At 59.7% G+C, this 14,208-nt stretch overlaps 2 protein-coding genes across 7 annotated transcripts in view; one reads left to right on the forward strand and one right to left on the reverse strand.

The window, feature by feature from the left end:
• The window catches only part of TSPAN18 (tetraspanin 18), a 182,380-nt gene extending 174,311 nt beyond the window's left edge, over positions 1 to 8,069 (forward strand). For 2 of the 3 annotated variants that reach the window (XM_014543310.1, XM_014543309.1), the window contains exons 8-12: positions 351 to 449; positions 959 to 1,141; positions 4,756 to 4,839; positions 4,998 to 7,148; positions 7,213 to 8,069. In XM_014543310.1, the coding sequence (XP_014398796.1) occupies positions 351 to 449; positions 959 to 1,141; positions 4,756 to 4,839; positions 4,998 to 5,045 (414 nt within the window). In that variant the 3' untranslated portion in view covers positions 5,046 to 7,148; positions 7,213 to 8,069. The other variant, XM_005870745.2, reaches the window with a different exon arrangement.
• The window catches only part of TP53I11 (tumor protein p53 inducible protein 11), a 15,961-nt gene continuing 9,740 nt past the window's right edge, over positions 7,988 to 14,208 (reverse strand). For 2 of the 4 annotated variants that reach the window (XM_005870750.2, XM_005870747.2), the window contains exons 2-8: positions 13,701 to 13,784; positions 13,154 to 13,313; positions 12,503 to 12,561; positions 12,244 to 12,292; positions 11,710 to 11,806; positions 10,809 to 10,910; positions 7,988 to 10,364 (exon numbers count right to left, since the gene is read on the reverse strand). In XM_005870750.2, coding sequence (XP_005870812.1) covers positions 10,231 to 10,364; positions 10,809 to 10,910; positions 11,710 to 11,806; positions 12,244 to 12,292; positions 12,503 to 12,561; positions 13,154 to 13,282 — 570 coding nt within the window. In that variant the 5' untranslated portion in view covers positions 13,283 to 13,313; positions 13,701 to 13,784 and the 3' untranslated portion in view covers positions 7,988 to 10,230. The remainder of the gene's footprint in view (positions 10,365 to 10,808; positions 10,911 to 11,709; positions 11,807 to 12,243; positions 12,293 to 12,502; positions 12,562 to 13,153; positions 13,314 to 13,700; positions 13,785 to 14,208) is intronic. The other 2 variants (XM_005870749.2, XM_005870748.2) reach the window with 1 other exon arrangement.

Here is a 14,208-nt window from a genome sequence, read left to right on the forward strand (position 1 = left end):
GGGCATCCGCTTAGCTCTGAGGAACAGCTCAGGGTGGAGGGTGGGTGAGGCAAGCCCCCTCTGAGACGAGCTGCAGGGCAGAGTGAGGTCCCTGGGTGCCCTGGCCTCGGGGTCGCCGAGGGATGTGTGTAGACTTTTCATGTGAGTGATCCCATGATGGCTGGAGGCCACGGGCCTTGAGGTGGGGGTTAAGGGACTTGTCCCAAGCTTAGGAGAATGCCAGGAGCCTGGCACCAGGGCCCTGGCTTCCCTCCCTTCCCCCAAAGCTGACAGATGGAGAGGCCGGGAGGGGTGGGGCAGCACCAAGCTGCCAGGTGGGGTCTCAGCCCACCCTCTCCCTCTGCCTCCAGCTCACCCGGGAATTCTTCACCAAGGAGCTCACCAAGCATTATCAGGGCAACAACGACACAGACGTCTTCTCTGCCACCTGGAACTCGGTCATGATCACAGTGAGTGACCCCCCTACACACCCAGGGGCGCTATGAGCTTTCAGAGCCGCAGGGCCCAGTGTTGCAAATGTCTGGCCACCAGAGATCCCATTGCTCGTGCCAATGATCAACAAGGGCACGGCCTCGCCAACCCGCCAAGGCCCACCTCGGAGTTGGTCCACACGGCATTCCCAGCAACCACTCCCTCGATCACAGTCCACACTCTGAGTGAGACCTGTTTGCCATCTCTGACTGGAATCCCCAAGCAGCTGTCATTGTCATCAATGATAGTAATCACAGCGACTGTTTATTGAGCGCTGACTAGGCGCCTGGTGAGGTGGGGGTTGTTACCACCCCCATTTACAGATGGGGACACTGGAGGCTCAGAGAGGCTGAGGGACGTTCCCAGGTCCCCCAGGCGGAGCAGGTGGAGCCAGCCGTTTCCTCACTAGCCTTTGGAGAGGCTGTCTGTCCCCTCGGCCCTGCAGGCCCGCTCCCTCCCACAGACCCTTCCTGTGCTCTCCTCCTAGTTTGGTTGCTGCGGGGTCAACGGGCCTGAAGACTTCAAGTTGGCATCCATTTTCCGACTCCTGACGTTGGACAGCGACGAGGTACCGGAGGCCTGCTGCCGGAGAGAACCGCAGACCCGGGACGGGGTCCTGCTGAGCAGGGAGGACTGCCTCCTGGGAAGGGACTTGTTCCTGAACAAGCAGGTACAGGCCCTACTCCCCAGGCAGGGGGCGTGGGTGGCCAGAGCTGGCAGGTGGCGGTCGTCCCAGAGGCTCTGAAGGCACTCCAGGATCCCATGGACTGTTGACGAGATTTGGGACTGAATGGAGGCTAAGGAAGCTCCATCCAGGCTCCTGGCATCCAAGCAAAGGGGTAAAGGATGAAGGCGGCCGATGGCTCAGTGATGGCACAGGCCTGAGGAATGGGCATTTTGGCTGGGGTTGAAGGGTGAGTAGGAGTGTTCCAGGGTTCCAGGCAGAACACTCCTTGAGCTTCTTATAATGTAGGTTGGGAGCCAGAACTAGAATCACACAGTGGGGGCCCCTCCTTGGCCATGTGCTCTGTTTTGGGGGAAGCTCACATTGGCCACGTGGGGGTACCTCCTGGCTCCAAGGGAGCAAGATCAGGGAAGCTCCTAGACTTCTTGCAACCCTAGAACTTCATTTCAGTTTCAGAAGAATCCCTTCCCCTTCCTGTGACACAAGGTTCCCCAATGACCAGCCCCTGACCCCTCAGTGTGTATGTGAGACCAGAGAGACAGGACAGAATGAGGGTGGACTCATGCCTCTTATTGGATTAGCCCTTTAATGCAAATTTCATGGGAGAGTTCCAGATGCACGGGACCCCCAGGGGACGGGAGACAGGCCCCTGCTCCTGTGGGGCTCATGGCTTAGTTAGAGGATGCAGATGATAAACAAGAAGCAAATAAGCCAAAAGTGGTCATTTCACGAGGCAACAATGACTAAAAAGGAAGTAAAACCAGATGATGGCTAGAAGGGACCAGAGAGAGGGCTCAAGGCAGGCCTCTTAGAGTCCCAGGGGAGGGGACAGTTGAGCTGAGGCCTGACTCTGGCCATCTGGTGAGTCTCTTTCCAGCTTCAGCCTCATCTCCCCAGCTCAGCACCATCATCCCCTGCGCCTGCCCATGTCATGTCAAAGGGTACACAAGGCCCCAAAAGCAAGTTCCTCTGCCCCCCACAGTCCTGCCCTCCTGCACTGAGGGAGAGAGATAGCAAGAAAGAGACGAGGGCCCTGGGATCAGGTCGCTGCTGAACTGGGGAGGACGGGCCACCCAGGGGTTGGGTCTCTGCCGTGAGGACAGACTGCAGGACATGGGGGCAGTTTCAGGCTGTGCTGTCAGCTGGCCCGGGCTGTTGGTCCCTATGTCACCTTGGCCAGGACACACTCTCTGGACCTCAGGTCCCCTATACAGTGGCAGAGACAGCTAGCTGCCCCCACATTCCATTCACCCCTTCCTCTTTGGAAAGGGGGGCTTTATAAGACCCCATGACCACCAGGTAAAGGCTGCCCTTCCCAGCCTCCCTTGCAGCTAGGCCATGTGACCAACTTCTAGCCAAAGGGAGGTAAGCAGATGCGATTTGGGAACTGGATAACATCCTTAAGGAAAAGCACTGTGCCTGCCTCCCCCCGCCCCGCCCCATGCCCCCTGGCTGGAATGCAGCTGTGGTGACAGACATCTCTGACTTGATGTCTGGATGTCAGAGTATCAAGGGAGAAGGAGCCTGGGCTGCTGACAACTCCATGGAAAGCCGCCACCACTCAGGATTTAATAAGAAAGACAAACAAACGTCTAAGTCAGGAATGTCTGGTGCGCGTGGCCAAACCTCTAATCTGAGGCCACTTGTGAGCTGTTCTGGGAGGCCTTTCATGGGCCCTGGTCCTTGAGGGCTTCATCCTGACATGCTTCCCATTTCTGATTCACACTCTGATGATGCCTCCGTCCCTCTCCTGGGCATGGCTTTGATGTCGGAGGCTCAACAGAGGGCCCCGAGCGGCTATCTTAGTTCTTCAGACGCCTCTTCCTCTCGTCCTGAGTGACTGGGATTGACTCCTGGGACTCCTTCTCCGGGACACTCAGTCCCTCCTGAGCCTCCTCCCCTTTGAAAAGCCTCTGCCAAGGGACTGTCTGTTTGTTTTTCCTCCAGAACCCACTTCCCTAAGGCCCAGGGTGCATTTCTGACTTGGCCTGATGTCCCATCGTAGGCAGCAGCAGCATGTTCTATTGCAAGTAATGAAATCCCAACTGAAGGGGCTAAGCAAATCCCTTTGTGTTTCACACGTGGAAACAATTCTAGGAGACGGTGGCTTCTCACGTTGTACCAGTGGCTCTGCCATGTCAGCCAAGGCCTGGTCTCTGGTTTCTGTGGCCTTTTCTTGTGTTCACCATGATGGCAAAGTGGCTGCCGTGGCTCCAGACATCCACCCACGCTCAAGGCGGGAGAAGGGGAAAGGGTGGCGCCAGCTTCCTTCCCGGAAACCTCCAGGCGACTTCTGCTTAGGACTTGGTCACATGGCCACCCGGAGCCAAGGCAGAGGGCACGTGCCTATGGGTGTTGAGTTAGTCCACCAGCCCTGTTCACCGTTGAATTCCAATGAAGAGAAATCAGAAAATCTCAAAAAATGTAACCCAGGTTGAATACTTGGACCGCCCACGGATATGATTCGAATCCCTGTGACAGCTTCTCCAGCTCATTCCTCAGCCGTCCCTGGGTCAAGACAGTCACCCAAGAGTCAGGAGTGAGTTCTGCTGGAAACAACTCAGAGGGTCTCCCAGTAGATGGTGACCTTGCTAGACCTTTGTTCCGGGCCAGTGTGGTGACCACCGAAAGGAAACCATCCATATTCCCCATTTGTCCAGGTGACCGTAGGTCTTCTCTCCCCTCAGCATCGCTGTTTCCCTGCCTTATCCCCACTGTCCCCATCTGCTTTGTGGTGGGTTGTGAGTGTGGGCGCTCTGTGACCTTGAAACAAAGTGCTACCCCTTATCCTTCTGGAAAGGGAAAAGCAATGCAGCCAGAGAGCAAGAGCAGCAGCACGTGCAGAGGCCCTGGGGTGGCAGGGAGCATAGTGTGTTCCTGGACCCAAGAGAAGGCCTGTAGGGCTGGAGCACGGTGAATAGGGCAAGGCTAGCTCAAGGTGAGGGCCTCAGGAGGGCCACACGATGCAGGGCCAGCAGGTTCATGCTGAGGATGCTGGAAGAGCAATGGAAACCCACACCCAGTTCTCCCTGGCGAATGGGGGCCATGAGGGCGTTCCGGCTGCTCAGTATCAGGGGCCTCTATTGGCTGGCCCAGTTGGTTCAGTCCAGGGACCCAAAAGGCCTTGGTGCCGAGCCAGATGGAGGGGAGATGAGCAGTGAAGGCCCCAGGTGCACTGCCCACAGCAGAGGGGGGCAGGATGTCTTCTCTCTGCTGGACAAGGTCCCCTGGGTGAGCTGTGTCAAAGTCAGCTTCATGCACAGGAAGGACTTACTGCTTCTGTCCCCTCGGGGGGGCGGGTGGGGGGGGTAGAGAGACGGCGGGGAGGATTGTCTTGCAATGACACCCAGAGACGCAAGGGGTAACCTCCCCCAACTCTGCGCTCAGACCCTTTCCACCAGCCGGGATGTGCTTAGAGGGGCGCAGAGGGAGGGAGGGCAGCCTTCAGGGATGGAAGCCTTGCTCCATGCCAACAGCACTGCCTGAGCTTTGGGGCCACATGCCAGTTTCCCGGCTTCACAGCCCTGGTCCCTGACCCCTGACCCCCGACCCCTGACTATCCCTCGGGCTGTGGGTTCACCTCTGGTCCTTTCCCCCAGGGCTGTTACACAGTGATCCTCAACGCCTTCGAAACCTACGTCTACCTGGCCGGAGCCCTCGCCATAGGGGTGCTGGCCATCGAGGTAAGTGAAGGCCCACTTCCGTGGCTCCTCCCCAGAAGCAAGGCACACTCGGGGTTTGGGGCAGACCCACCATGGGTTAGCCCCTTCCCCTCAGGCTGGGCGGCCCCGTGGGAGGCTGGGGGCCCAGCCTAACTAGCCAACTCCTACTTTCTGTGCAGCTTTTCGCCATGATCTTCGCCATGTGCCTCTTCCGGGGCATCCAGTAGAGGCGTGGCCTGAAGCCTGAGGAGTCACCCTGCCCACCACTGCCCAGTACTCAATGCCCTTCTCCCCCCCGGCACCTCTGCTCCTGGGTCCAGGGGTAGGAGGTGAGGCCATCATGAGTGGCCAGGAGAAGGGCCAGGGGAAAATAGCTATTTTTTTAACAAAACAAAATGACAAAAATATGGACTGATGTGCCCCGCCTGGATTCGGGGTGGGGCCGTGGGCTCTGCACCCAGGCTGCCGTCTGCACTAGAGACCAAAGGAACACCCGTGCCCGGCCCCCTCCTCGGCCCCATCGGACTCCCGCAGCCCTGGGCCCGGGCCCTCTCCTCACAGCCCCGGGACCTGGTGCCAAGAAAGTGAGGATTTAGGCAACAAGGAGGCAGAAGCAAATCTGGGGGAGAGGTGGGCAGAGCCCAGGGGCCCACGGACACTGGGTCACCACGTCCTTGAGAACCTGGCACCTCCTCGCAGCCCCTCGTCCGGTCGATGGAGTTGTCCCTGCTCCTGCTCCGGCCAACAGTGGGCTGCGGACACTGGACCCGAGAATGGCCCAGCTGGCGGGGTCCGCGCTCTCCCCAGCTGTTGGACCGAATATCTGGGAGGCCCAGAGTGTCACCCACAGTCACACCACACAGGCATGACATTCTGAACAAGAACTGGGTGGTCTCCGGGGCTGTCGGTCCAGCAGAGCTGCTCACGCCCTCCCGGGCCTCGGCATCATGGTTTCCCCAGAAGAGACAGGGCAGCTGGCCAGGAACTGCCTCTTCCCAGTTCCACTGCTAAGATGATTCTAGACTCTCCCTGCCCCCTCCCCACCCACGCCGTTTGCCTTCCCAACTCCCCACCTTCTAAGCCCCCAGGAAAACACACACACACACACACACACACACACACACACACACACACGTACACCCCCCCACACACACACTTACACACGCCAGAGTCCCTTTTCCACGCTGCCTGTCTCTGCTCACAAGCCCATCACTTCCCTGTTCTCCACCAACTCCCTGGCTCCCAGCGCTGGAAGGAGCCCCCAAGATCACCCGGTTCTTCTCTCCCCACCCAGAACTGTAGCTTGGATATCTTCTGCAAGCTCCCTGCCAAGACATCTCCACCCTCTTCTTGCACACCTCCAGGGACCTCACTACCTCCCAGGACAGCATTCTGCCTTTCGACTGCTGACTTCAGACTTCCATTTTTCTGTGGTTCTGCCCAAGGCTCGCTCTCCTTCCCTGAGTGTTAAGGCCACACACTGTCTCCCCCTGCGCCCCGTTATCACCAGGCTAAAGAATTCCAAGGCATCTCATCATTTCTGTTGTGACATCGTTTCCTGCCCCCTCACCATCCACAGCACATTTCTGAGTGCTCCCTCCAGGCTCAAGCAAGAAGAGGTCTTCCCACAGACTCACTGACACTCACACAGCTCCCACAGATCAGCCCCTCAGAACACAGACCTCAGGTTCTAGACCAGTGCTGGCAACTGGATTACAAGATGCCTCAGCCCTGCTGAGTCAGGAGTGGCTGGTGGAGGCTGTGCAGAGGATCTGAGGTTTGGCCTGGGCTTGGTGGGAGAGGGCAGTATAATCCCGATTATATAATCCCGATTGGTGATGTCGGCCCCAGGCATGGGAATGGGAAGGGTAGCATGATGCCTGCCTTCCCCTCCTCTCCACTGTCCCTTCGGGGTCTGGGACAAGCCCTGTCTGTCTCCCAGGCCCTGAGCCAGCTTCCAGCCTCCCCCGCTTCCCAGCGACTGGGGGAGAGAGCTGCAGCCAGGCGCCCAGTGCTCCCCTGCCCTGCCCCCTGCCCCCTTCTGAGCTACACCAGAGCTCTGTGCCTGCTGTAGCGATTTGGTTAGACCTTCCTCCCAACTCTCCCTTCCCCCTCCCACCCGTCCTCTCCACCTGGGTCTTTCCCTCCTGTACCAGCCTGCCCTGGCAACACCATGATGCCACGAGCTCCCTAGCAACTGGGCATCCCAGGATCCAGGGGCCCCACAGCTGGTACCCCAGCCCAGCCTGACAAGGGTCTGGGGCCTGCCCCTCCAGATCCACCTACCACTCATACACAGCTTCCTGGAAAAGGCAAGTGTCTGGTCTGAGGTTGACAAAAAAAAAAAAGAGAGAAACTCCAGGCTGGCTAGGCAGCACTGGAGGTCGGTCTGAGGTTGACAAAAAAAAAGAGAGAGAGAGAAACTCCAGGCTGGCTAGGCAGCACTGGAGGTCAAATCGGGCAGCTGTGGCTCCAGTGCAGGGCGGCCCAGGGGAATCTGGGGCCTCGAAGGTAAGAAGTGCCCATACACGTGTGAGAGGCAGGTCACGGAGGACCATTGGCTGAGGCAGGGGGGGTGAGACCCCGCCAAGGACTTTCCAGAACGGTGCCAAGGAACCCGAATCTGACCCTGCTGACCTCCCCAGGCACCGGCCACCCAGGCTGGAAGGGAACCCGGGATCTGCTCAGGCTGGTAGGTGTTTGCAAGGCTGCCTGTGGCTGTCGGAGGGCAGGGGCTTGGGGCTTGGAAGAAAGCAAGCTCTGCCCCAATATGAGGAGCCTCCTGGGCTCCGGCTGTGGTGGTTACAGTTACAGTATAACCCATACGTAACAGGTGCTGGTGGCAGCTGCCGGCTGCGGGGGTGGGGGCGGGGGGTGCAGCAGGTAGGAGTGCCTCTGCAGGTCAGGGAAGACCTTACACGGGAGCCCAGCACCCTCCCTGCTCCCAAACTACTGCCTCGGGGAGAAGGGACACAGCTTGGGAGCTGGGGCCCAACCTCAGCCTCCCTCACCCCTCTCCTGTCCATGCCTGAGGGGCCCGACGGGACACCCCCAAGTGAGCTGAGGCCCCAGCACCCATGTCTGCAGAAGCCCCCCTCCCCTCCCTCGTGGGCCCCGTCGAAAGTCTATTTTGAAAATGGTAAATGTTCCTCGCAGTAGATAGCAGAGCTAATTTATCATGTTTATTCCCGGGACCCCCCTTTTATATTATATATCAAGAGTTTTGTAATATAAAACAACACCCACACTGATGGTTTTGCACTGGTTTTTGTGACCGTTTCTTACAAAAAGAAAAAGGAACGAAGAATAAATAGTGACCGTGAAGAAAGGTGGTCTTGATTTGGGGGTGGGGTGGGGTGGGGCAAAGGGGACCTGGGGGGACTGGGCAGGGGCATTCTGGGTCTCCCCAAATCTTCAGGAGGGAGTTGGGCCTTCCTCACTAGACTTGTGGGTTCCCTTGTCTCCTCCCCAAGGACTCCCCCCCACTCTCGCCCTGCGCCGCCCCGCCCCCCAAGGCCCTGTCTGCCTGCCAGAGCCCCTCCCTCCAGGCCTCACTGGATGTTCAAGCAGCAGGAAGTGCATGGACACTGCCCCCCGGTGGGCCCTCACCACACCCCGGGCCCTACACCCCGCACCCCAGCTGAGAGTGAAGTAGGTTGGCCAGCTCAGCCCTAGCAGATGCCGAACACAGAGCCCGACTCCAGAGCCCATGCCTCCACTTCCCTGCCTGCCTCCGGAGGGGTCTACCAGCCGGGCCCAGCGGTTATTCGGACAAACCACCACCTGCCGGAGAACTAGCCGGGCCTTCAAAGGCGTGGCCCAGATGGAGGGCATGGCCTTGGTCTGGGGCACTGCCCACCAGTCACCAACAGCACCTCCCAAAGTGGGCAGTGGGCAGCCTGCCTAGGGCTCTCCCTGGGGACAGGCACGCACTTCAGTGGCAGGAGATGGACTCCAGGAAAGAGCTGGCCCTTCCTTAGGCCTGCCGTCCCTTCGGCTCGGCCATGGTCACCAGCAGCGTAGCCTTAGGCCCCTGACCCACCAGGCCTCTCTCCTCAGCTGTGCTGGACACTAGGTATGTGGCTGCAGGGACAGCTGGGCACAGGGACAGGAGTGTGCGGCCCAGTGTGGGCAGGTTCCCAGACACGGGCCCGCCCGGCAGTAGACAGAGCTGGGCTGCACTAAAGACCACTCATCTCGCCCCCAAACACTCTCTGTTCCAAGACAGAAAGCGAGACTGGGCCTGGGCTACTGCTCTCCACACCCGTCCCCAGAACACAGGACTGGAGAGGACAGTGCTGGGAGGGAGGAGGGAGTACTGGGGGACACACAGGCCGGGGGACGGGGGGTCTGCAGGGCTGTTCATCTCTGAGGGAGCCAGGTGTCCGCCTTCTCCAGGGCATCTGCCGGGCAGGGGGGCTGGGGGCGTGGAGGGACATGAGAGGAGGTGTCCCGCTGAAATATTTCTATATTTTTCTCCAGCTGAGCTCGAAGGGCACCCAGTCCTATCCTGCTAGACCCTGGGGGCAGCCCAGGCTGGAGGTCCAGAGGGCAGCACCCTGGGGAGGGGGGGAGGGGAGGGGAGGGGCTAAGACGGGTGAGCATCAGACCCTGGAGAACATGCCAAGTTCAAGGCTTTTCTTCTCATCTCCAAGCCCCATCACTTACAGGGGGATCTGTGTGTCCATGTGGGTGAGGCCTCTGGAAGCCTCTGGACCCAGGCAGGTTGGGCGAGGGGGGATCCTAGGAGCCTCCAGGAGCTGGGGTGGAGGCAGAGCAGCCTGGATCGAGGCCCCAGAGAGCCTGTGGTGGCCGGGACAGGGCTCTGCTGCTGTGGCCTTCCTGTGAGGTGGGCAAATGACAGCTCAAAGACAGCCACCCCCACCTGTCGGCCTGCGGCTGGGCTGTGAGATTAGGTGCCTGTGTTTAGGGTTGGAGAGGGGCCCCCACATGTGGGAGGGCCCACAAGGAGTAGGGGCACAAGGTCAAGTTCTTGGGTTTTCCAGCTGCCTGGGCACTCGATTGGCTGGGGGTGAAGGGGGAGGACAAGGAGGCAGCCCACAGCCTCTCTCAAAAGAAAGAAGGGCCTCCAGGCAGAGGGGCAGGGCCTCTCCTCAGCCCGATACCCCGTGATGCAGGCTCTTCAGTCCGTGTCTGTCCAGGGGATCCGAGACCAAGAGGCTCAAGAAAAGAGGCGTCATTGTGTGGGGCAAAGAACAGGGGTGCGGAGGCCCTGTCCCTCCTCAAACTTGAAAGCCCTGATCACAGCATTCGGGGAGAGCCCGGGAGGAAGGAAGGGGGCCGCTCCTGTCTGCCTGGGGCAGGGAAGGGTCCTTCCTGCCTTCCACGAACCAAAGGGAAACTGAGGCCCAGGGCCTCCTTGCCCGAGAAGGGCCCCAGCCCAGTGGTCAGCTAGACTTTCTTGGGTTTTCGGCCGACTTGGTAATAGTAGTAAACGCTGATGGCGACAAAAAGGAGGCGGCTGGCCAGGAGCAGCAGAATCCCCAGGGACATGAGGCCGGTCTCGGCTAGCGTGGCAGTGACCACTGTGGGAGAAAGGCCGGGAAGGAACAGAGGTCAGAGGGCTGTGCCCTCACCCCGCCACAGGACGGCAGGCTGATCCCTGAGCTGGGGGTCCTGCCAGCTGTCTGACCCCACAGACACGTCTGTTCCGATGTCCCCCATGCGGCAGTGGCAGGAACTGAGGTGTGCATGCGGGCAAAGCCAGTGTGTGCTATCACCCCAGTGCCGGGGTGCGGGAGGCTGTGGAGACGCCCGAGTGTGTATTCAGAAGACACAGGTAGGTGTCTGTTGCGTGAGCACAGGTGTGCAGGCACACAGGTAAACACAGCTGCAGGGGGCCTCCTCCTTAGCCAGGTTTCCATCACTTCCTAGAAACCTAAGTGGCAAGAGCTGGGAGGTGGGGGCAAAGCTGCCCTGCCCACCCTGCCGTCAGCCAGCCTCCCCTCCCTGCCCACCTCAGGACTCACCCAAGAACTGGACCCCGAAGTAGCAGGCTTCGGTGAGCAGAGTCCAGCGAATGATAACCTTCTCGGCCGTGTAGAGAGCGTTCCACATGATCAGAGAGATACCTGGGAAGGGGTAAAGAGGGGTTGGGGGCAGGCCAGCCTGACCCACCCACCCATTTAGGGCAGGGGCAAGGGGCCTGTTCCTGTCCCTTTGGCCCTACATAGCAAGGGAGCCCGGATCCTGTACATCCACATCTCCTGCCCTCACGCATTTCCTCAAATTAAAACTCATCACACCATGGGACACGGGGCAAGTCACATCTCACAGGGACTCAGTCTTTTCATCTGTAAAATGGGAGACCTGAGCTCTAGGTACCCTGCCCCTATCAGGTTCTGTTATGATTCTGGGTTGATGGGCTGCCTGGTCCTACAGTCACATTTTCTTTTCAAATGGACTGCTGGAGACAGAAAACCTGAGCCCATGAAGGTCTCTCTCTAAGGAATTCCCAGGGCTGGGGGTGGGGGTGGGGGTAGGCAGACCATATTCCCAGGAAGAACCACCTACTCAGCCTCTACCAGGCCAAGCTTACAGTGTTTATTTTGCCTGCTCCCCTAGGCTGTGAGGCTGGAGGGCAGGGCCCTGGCCTCATTCATCTCTGCACCCCAGTGCCCAGGTGGTGCACTACCAGCAAGCGCTCAGTAAGCGCTTCTCCAGAAGATGGCAGAGCCCCAATCCACTGGGTGCGTTTTCTATCAGTGGCCACAAGATGGCAGCATACACCCAGCAGAGACACAGCAGCTGAAGGGGGGCTCTGGGAAGGGAAGCCTCTGCACAGAGGAAGACTCCCCACGTTTCCCTCCATCCCAGTTGGGACCCCAGCTTCCCATCACCTTCCCCAGAGTCCTCCCCAGCAATACTCACTGAGGAGCGCACCCCCATAGAGGCGGATGGGGGTCTTGCTGGTCACCTGAGCTCCATCAAAGACGGCGTCATAGAGCTGGTCAGGGAAGGCCAGGGCCTGGGGACAGCAGTTGGGAGGCTCAGGGGGAGGGGGACATTGTGAAAACTCCCTGGACATCTTCCCCCAGGAAGTGGGCCAGGGTCCCTGGGACAGTCTGGGGCCAGGACCTTAACTGCCCCCCACCCCTTCATGCCAGGACAGAAGGCCCTGGGGTTGCCAGGGGCAAGGGGTTGCCAGGAACAAGGTGTTGGGACCATGGCCACGGATCCAGGATGCTGCGGGGCAGGCAGGCACAGGTGGGATGTGTCAGGAGCCAGGAAGGGCAGGCAGGCAGGCACAGGTGGGATGTGTCAGGAGCCAGGACATGGAGGCAGCCAGCGAGCCTTGACAGATGTGGCCTCACGAAGGCCATGGGGTGAGAAGCAGCAGGGGCCCCAGGGCAGGGAGGAGTCCCTCGCAGAGGCCCAGGTTTCCAGGGTGGGGCGGGGGCTCACCATGACGGCAATGCCAGAGAAGAGCACAGCAGAAACAAACTGCCAGACCCTGGGGAGGAACCAATAGGAAGGTCACAGCCAAGCCCCTGGCCACCACCCCAGGCCCCAAGGGATGCCCCTCTCCAGCCAAGGTGCCCAGGGATGGCTGGTTTGGGGGCAGGGAATGAGCTGGGATGAAATCCAGAGCAAGACCAGAGGGGCAAGGCTGATGAGACGGGGTCTTACACAGCTCCTCCCTATAACACACACGAATGCTCACCTCAGTCCCAAAGGCTCCCGAACAGCAAACTTGATTTCATTGCCCAAGACCTGGCTGATCTGTGAACACAGAGGGGAGGGGTCAGAGGCAACCAGGGGGAAGGCATGCCAAGGCTACTTAACCCCCCAGGCCCCCTCCCTCCAGCCTGCTCAGGGGCCCACCTGGTACCTATGCTTAGCAAATGGCCACCCAGGCTGGAAGGTCCCACTGAGGCCACCCCCTCACTGCCTCCCTGACACCAGAGATTAAGGGAAGCTGAAAAGACAGTGGCTGAGAATGAACGCTCGGGCGTCTGCCAGACGTGGGCCTGAAGCCCGGTTCCTCTGCCACTTCCTGGTGCGGCCTTGGACAGATCACTAACCTCTCTGAGCCTCAGTTTCCTCATCTATACAATGGGCTGATGCCGGTGTCTGCATCTTCCAGGACTAGCAAGATGAAATAATGCTTCTAAAACAGCGGTATACTAACAGGCATATAATAAGCACTCAAACCTAATTATCAGTTTTGTTATTATTCCCCTGACATCTCCATTAAGTCTCTAGAAAAACGAGCTAAGTCTCAGGGCTCCTGCAGCTCTGTGGGTCTCGGCTAGTCTTCTTGCAAAGTGGTGGCCAGACCTGCCCCCACCAGGTCCTCAGAGGCAGACCCCACCTTGGAGCGGTGCACCTCCCCGTCGTCATCCTCGCCGCCCACACCGAGGATCTTGCGGGTCTTCAGGCGGCTCACGAGGTCCGTCTGGCTGTGCTTCTTCATGAGAGGCGGGGGCTGCTTGGCCGCCATCTTGTCCTGGAGCCCGGCCTCTGCGGAAGGGCTGCAGGGGGACACGGGCCTCAGGCCCTGGGTCCCAGCTGCCAGACCTCAGGGGGCAGCCCGACCCAGCCCAGGGGCTGCGGAGGCTGGGGCCCAGGCTCCCCAGTGAACTCCTGCCCAGACAATTCCTGCTGCCCAGCAAGCCCTCCCCGCCGCATACCCCCTGGACTGAAGGCAGGGGAAGGAGCTGGCACAGGACCCGGCTGAGCCAGAGGAAGGACGACCAGGGGCCCGGGCAGGGCTTCAGACAGTCCAGGTCTCTCCCCTCCCTGCCATCAGCACCCACCACCAGCCTCTCAGACCAGACCCCCCGAGTCTGCCCATGACTTCCCCCAGGCCCCAGTCCCCGGCCAGCTCCCAGCTCCACCTTGGGCCAGGTCTTAAGCACCTACTGTGTGCCAGGCACCGTGCAGGGCAAGGGAGACGCAGAGATGAGTTGAGTGCCCGTTCTCGCCTTCTGTCAGCACAACACCTACGCAGAAGAGACAGGAGTGAAAACCACAATGAAGCAAAGGCTTCCAGAAGCTGGCCCTGGGGTGGCACGAGCCTCCTCTAATCGCAGCCACTCCGCCCTGCAAGATGGGTGCTGTTTACACCCCTTTCTCAGATGAGAAAACCCAAGTTCAATGAAGTTCAACCAAGTTCAATGAGGTTCGACAGAGACCAGCAGTGGGTGCCGCCCGTCTTCTAACATCTCATTCCCACCCACGGCCACCCTCTGGGAAGGCAGGAACATCCCCCCGGTTCACAGACAAGGCTCAGCCGGGAACCTGGGCTGGACCGGCCGGCCTCCCCGACCGGGCCTCCGACCCAGGTCTCAGTGCTGGGTGGCCCCAGGCGAGCCTCGCTGTCCAGGGCCGCCAAAGGCAGAGTGCAGAGATGTCCCTAGGTCCCCT

Source organism: Myotis brandtii, unplaced genomic scaffold, assembly GCF_000412655.1.
Source record: "Myotis brandtii unplaced genomic scaffold, ASM41265v1 scaffold324, whole genome shotgun sequence".
Taxonomy (NCBI): domain Eukaryota; kingdom Metazoa; phylum Chordata; class Mammalia; order Chiroptera; family Vespertilionidae; genus Myotis; species Myotis brandtii.